At 41.6% G+C, this 6,000-nt stretch overlaps 1 protein-coding gene across 4 annotated transcripts in view; it reads left to right on the forward strand.

Moving 5' to 3' along the window:
* zufsp (zinc finger containing ubiquitin peptidase 1) overlaps positions 1–5,416 on the forward strand; it is a 38,760-nt gene extending 33,344 nt beyond the window's left edge. For all 4 annotated transcript variants that reach the window (XM_078212688.1, XM_078212687.1, XM_078212691.1 and 1 more), the window contains 2 exons: positions 2,139–2,353; positions 4,773–5,416. In XM_078212688.1, the coding sequence (XP_078068814.1) occupies positions 2,139–2,353; positions 4,773–4,823 (266 nt within the window). In that variant the 3' untranslated portion in view covers positions 4,824–5,416. The remainder of the gene's footprint in view (positions 1–2,138; positions 2,354–4,772) is intronic.
* The last annotated feature ends 584 nt before the right edge of the window (positions 5,417–6,000 follow it).

Below are 6,000 nucleotides of genomic sequence, written 5' to 3' on the forward strand. Positions count from 1 at the left end.
ACAGGGAGAAGCAAGGAAAGTACAACTTTTCATACATACATTCTCATGGTAATCACCCTGAGGGTCTAGGTTGTAGGAAGACTAAACTGTTGCTCCTTCTACCCTGGAGGAAATTGAGTATAGAAGTACTCCAAGGAAAGGGAAATCTAGGTATGGAAGGCCTCTTCCCCAGAAGATTCTGTGGATGGAATCAGACACGGAAAGCAAAGTGCCATTGTAATTGTTTTCATGTATTGTTGTAGGTTATTACTAAAATATGTTCTGTATAACTAACTATATTTGAAGCTTTGGAAGCAATGGAAGAACCTTTTATCTAGTACTTTTACGTGGATCTTAGTATGTAAAATTGGTACCATCAACTATAAAGACTGTTCAGCTTTTATAGCAGATAATATAGAAAATTGTGGCCTATACGTTGATACCTGGGTGTCCTTACGCACCAGTCTCTGAAGGTAAGCATGCAGGTGGTAAAGAAGGCAAATGTTGGCCTTCATTGTGAGAGGTTTTGAGTACAGGAATAGGGATGTGTTGTTGCAACTATACAGGGCCTTGGTGAGGCCACACCTGGAGTATTGTGTGTGCAGTTTTGGATCTCCTTTTCTGAGGAAGGATGTTCTTGCTCTCGATGGAGTGCAGCGAAGGTTTATCAGCCTGATTCCGTGGATGGCGGGACTGATGTATGAGGAGAGATTGACGAGGTTAAGATTGTTTTCGCTGGAGTTCAGACAAATGAGGAGGGATCTCATAGACACTGATAAAATTCTAACAGGACTAGACAGGGTAGATGCAGGGAGGATATTCCCAATGGTGGGGGACTCCAGAATCAGGGGTCACGGTCTGAGGATTTGGGGTAGACCATTTAGGACAGATGTGAGGAGACATGTCTTCACCCAAAGAGTGGTGGAATTCATTACCACAGGAAGTAGTTGATGCCAAAACACTGAATGTATTCAAGAGGCAGCTGGATATAGCACTTGGGGCAAATGGGATCAAAGGTTATGGGGAAAAAGCAGGATTCGAATGTTGAGTTGAATGATCAGCCATGATCGTGATGAATGGCGGAGCAGGCTCGAAGGGCCAAATGGCCTCCTCCTGTTCCTATCTTCTATGTTTCAATGAAATCACTGCCTTCTATATGTTTTCCTATACTTAATATAAATACTTACAATGTGAATAGGGTTGTGAGAAAATATGCATTAATGAGAACCATAGTTTTATATCTTGTGTCTTTACTGGCATGTTGCGTAAATGTCTACAATGATATCTGAATGTAGCGTTCATTAAGTTTGAGTACATTTGAGCCTTAGCCAGCCGTTAAGATTATCTAGTTGATTAAATGGTTTATCCCTAGTTAAGTAAATAGTTTATCCCTAAAGATTTTGACTTTTATTCCAGCCATTGATGGTTAAGTGATTGATACATTTCAGGTTTTCTCCCAACATTTCTATCTTTTAATCGTGGCAAATAGGCAGTTTCCCTAACCAGGCCAAGGATACAGTAACGGGAAATCTGCCTGTATATGCCGTATATTGAACATTTCCAGAATTAATGGGAATAAATAATCTAAATAAATAAATAATCTACGGAAGATCATGTGGGGGATTTCTTCTCTCCTGTAAAAGGGAACAAGTGTTGTGCTGTCATACCAATGTATAAAGGCGAAACTAAACAGATTTATTTGCAAGGAGAACAATCAACCAAAGTAATGAAACATAGCACGCTAACGAGTGAATTACTTTAAAGCAATAAATAAAATGCATTTATATATTTTTTAGAATACAGTTATTTGACTGCAAGGCATTAGGAGAAATCTCTTGTACAACTTTATAATGTTATGACGTGGTCTGAATGTACATTGATACCTTTCCCTCCCTCTGCCCCTCAGATCCTAAGGAAGCATTTAATGTTAATCTTTGTATTTTATCTGTCCTTTATCCATTCTATCTACTGTTTTTGTAACATTTGGATAAATTGTGGATAATTTGAAGCTCACCTTGCATTCCTAATATAAAGAAAGGCTGAGGAGTAATAAGGAAAAATAATGCCAAAAACATTGTAGTTCAATAAAGAATATTTATAGTTTGATTATCAAAACCTTGTTTTAAAACAAAATAATTTGTATATCTTTGAAACTCCAGGTCACAGCCGAACTGTTATAGGTGTAGAAGAAAGGAACAATGGAACACTTGGCCTTTTGATTATTGATCCCGGCAACCATGAAATGCAGAAACTTTTGCGCCGTGATATGACTGGGGTCAATCTGAAAATGATTCGTAGGTTTATTGGAAGTCTGAAACACAAACAGTATCAAATAGTGGCAGTAAATGGTTTCCTATCAGTGGAAGAGAAAAATGTAAGTGGATTATTAAAAACTGAGTGTGTTCTATTCAGCAAGTCAAAATGTAATTATTTTTGACTAGATTTCCATTCAGTCTTTAACGATGACCTTGTCATTTTAGTTCTCTGCCCCACTCTAACTCTGGCTCCTCTGTTCATGGCCTCCTTTCCATTCTAATGAAGATCAACAGAAGCACAAGGAGAAGCACTGTGGGTGCGATTCTCCCAAAAAAATTTTAAATGTCGAATTCATGCAAAAGCTGGAGTAAATCCTGCTTTTTTTTGGGCGGGAGTTTCAAAATGACTCTCCCACACTCTGCGCACTGCAGAGGGCACTAGCATGATTCACTCCAGAAATAAGTGGGCAGGGCCTATTCCTGCTGGAGAGGCCGGCATAATTGCACTGAGTGGGCCACTGCGCATGCGCCGACCTGTCAATGCCAACCCCCCAGCCCCCCAACCATTCTCTCCCCTCCCATGCCCAATTGCCGGTGTCCCGGACATGTTCGGGCCAGCCTCGATCTCCCATCTCCCACCGCGCACCCCCCGCCCCCCCCACACCCTGGTGGCCAGTCCTGATCACTGGCCTCCCTCCCTCCCCAACCGATCCCAACTGCAGAGTGGCAGCGGGCCCCCGAGAGGCCCTGCCCCCAATCAGGTCCCACCCTCATTAGGCCCCGCCCTCTTGGCACTGCCTCATGCCCAATGGGCATTGGCACTTTGCCCCTTCGGAAATGGGCATTTGGCACTTTGCCCCTTGGGAAGTGCCAGAGGGCTCAGCCTGGCACTGCCATGGTGGCAATGCCCAGGGGGAACCCCCCAGCGTCCAACCCTCGATTGCCCCCCCCTTCACTCCAGTAGGGTTGGGCCGCCAGCTCATTTAAATTAGCTGCTGCATAGATTAGGCAGCTCCGCGCTGATGTCCAGAAAACTGGCACTGGGAAATGCGCGGAGGATCGGGCACCAATCGCAAATCAGCTGCTGCTAGAGTCTCCTAGCCTGCTCTGCTAAAAAAGCTGTGTAGCAGGATGGGCGAATCACCACCCCCCCCCCCCCCCCAACCCTTATCTTTTGATTAGGCACTTACAAACTTCTGGATTCAACGTTGAGTTTGACAATTTCAGATTGCTCCTGTTTTTGTCTGGAACAGCATCTTTTGGAATGATCCGTGTTGTAATTTACACTTCTCGTGGACCCATCTTTGTCTCTTGTGACATGACCATCCCCCTTTACCATGCGCCATTGTCCCTGTTGCCATTTACTCGCACATCTTCAACCCTATTGCAGGTCTTTCCCCTGTGTGTCCCCATCCACTGTCTTTCACTGCCTCTGTACTTGACTAAAGCCTGTTATGTCACCAACTTGTTTCCAGTTCTTGCCAATGACAAAAGGTTTTCAACCCAAAATGTTAACTTTGTTTCTCACTCCACAGATGCTACCTGACCTGTGGACCGTTTCCAGCATGTTCTGTTAAGATAACCTATCACTTAGATATACCATTGAAATCTTGTTAATGTAACACACAAACCACATGGTTATTTTGTGAATTATCAGCAGAGATAAAAACATGCCAGATAATGTTATATACGTCATTTCATTGATATATCAGTACACAGAGCAAATCTTGCTTGCATGGCAGAAAACATTATACCTATCTTCCTTCCTCCTCAGCATTAGATCTGGGGGGATAACCCAAAGATGCAGTGAGGAATTCCTGTTGGAAGTTCCCAGGGAAGGGTTTACCCAGCAATTGTCCAGTAGTGCTAACTTCCCCTGGGCTGGGAACCATCAGATAAAATGATTTAAAACGTTAGCTTCGGGTAGTGCTACCAGTTTTACACTTGTAGTTACTCTGAAACAATTATAAGAAAGAAAAGCACTTCTAACTTCAGTGTAATTCTTTTAAAGACCAAGCCCTGTACGGGACACCCCTAACCTCCCCCCACAACTAAGCACCTGCTCCCCACAGTATTCCCCCCCCATCGTCGCCCTGAGCCACCGGGCCCAACCACTCCCCCAAGCATACCATCAACTTCCCCAATTACTATTGTTCTTTGCATTGTCTTGGATTGTCTTCTTGCAGCTACTTTGACCTCCACATGCTTGACCCAAGTCCTTATGGTTTTTCTAACATGCCACTCCCATCACTGCTTTGATTTTTTTCTCAAGACCATTTTCTGCCACAACTGCCCTGTTAAGATGTTATCCTATAATTTTAGATACCTGGTTGAAAAGAAAGCATGAACAACAGATGAACCTGGTGAGGTTCTTTGTTTTTGTAGTTGTGTGTATGATGATTCAAAGTTATAAAACCTAGTCAAGAATACGACCTTGCTTTCCAATTGTAATAATCAAATAACTGTTTAAAAATAATACAATCTTTAATGCCTACTGTTGATTTATAAATAATGTTTGCTGTATCTATTTCTTTCCAGGCTCGGAAGCATGCATCTGTACTGCTGACAGCAGAAAAGGTGCCGCAATGAAATTCTTCATACCTGGATTTACTATGTAAGATTTCCTTCACGTACACTTTTGCTTGGGTGAAATGTAAATTTCAGTTTATACATCTTTCTTTGATCTTGGAATTACATCAGTGATGTTTAACATGAGATCTTGGATATTTTAACTCGACATTGATCCCTTACAATGTGCTAGGTCAAACAGTGGAAGACTTAATCATGCCTGCTAATGTGGGCCGCAACTGTCTGTAACAAGTTATATCTCTTAACTGATGGGTACATATAAGAGTTTGATGAGTACAGTTCAAATTTACTTATTTTTTCTGACCTGATAGAAGTCTTGCATCGTTCTCTATTGGAAATGCTAGCAATACTTATCGGTGTTCCTTTGTGCAGATAGAAGCAGTCTGTTAGACTTTAGAAAATTGAGGCTTGCATGGTGAATCTGTAAACATAGCCACTAATGAATACTTCAGGTTTACTTGTTTTGTACTTTTTCTACACTTATTGCATAAGAAGTGAACTTGAAAATATGGTCGAATGACTGGAAAGTTATTTAATATTTTAATTTTTCATTGCATCTGTATAGCAGACAAATAAACAATTTAGATCAATTTGCATTTGTGTATTTGAATTTGTTATTATCTTTACTTTGCAACAATCATACAGTTTGAATTCAGTCTGGTCTTCTACATGTATAAACATACGCCCAGGTTTTCATGGAGCAATCAAGACTTCAAGGAACTTCCAAATGGTGGGCCATGCCTGGATATGCAAGTCCTCCATTTCTGAGCAGTGGATGGGGCGGGGCACAATTCACACATGAGGGATACTCAAACTCAGCAAAGCTATTTGAACTCTGTGCTGGGTTCAAACAGACCCCATTTTGCCTGTAGCAAGGATCTTAACACAGTGTGGGAGTCACACATTTGTGGAGTAGACGTAAAAGCTGTTGAAAAGCAGATACGATCTGTATAACTGTAATAGTGTGAAGTTATTCAAATCCACGACCCTTTAAAAATAAAACATCCTGCTGACGAGTGAGTGTTTTAAAATAACTCTTCTAACAGTTTCAATAGCTGTATGTTGACATTTCCCTTAGGGCTCCTTTGAATACTTAACTGATTTCCAAAAGTTACAATTATCTCAATAGAAAGGGCTTTGAGTTCACAGCTTGATTGACAGCTCAAAGCAGCTATGA

The sequence above is a fragment of the Mustelus asterias genome, chromosome 5, assembly GCF_964213995.1.
Source record: "Mustelus asterias chromosome 5, sMusAst1.hap1.1, whole genome shotgun sequence".
NCBI classification, from domain to species: Eukaryota; Metazoa; Chordata; class Chondrichthyes; order Carcharhiniformes; family Triakidae; genus Mustelus; species Mustelus asterias.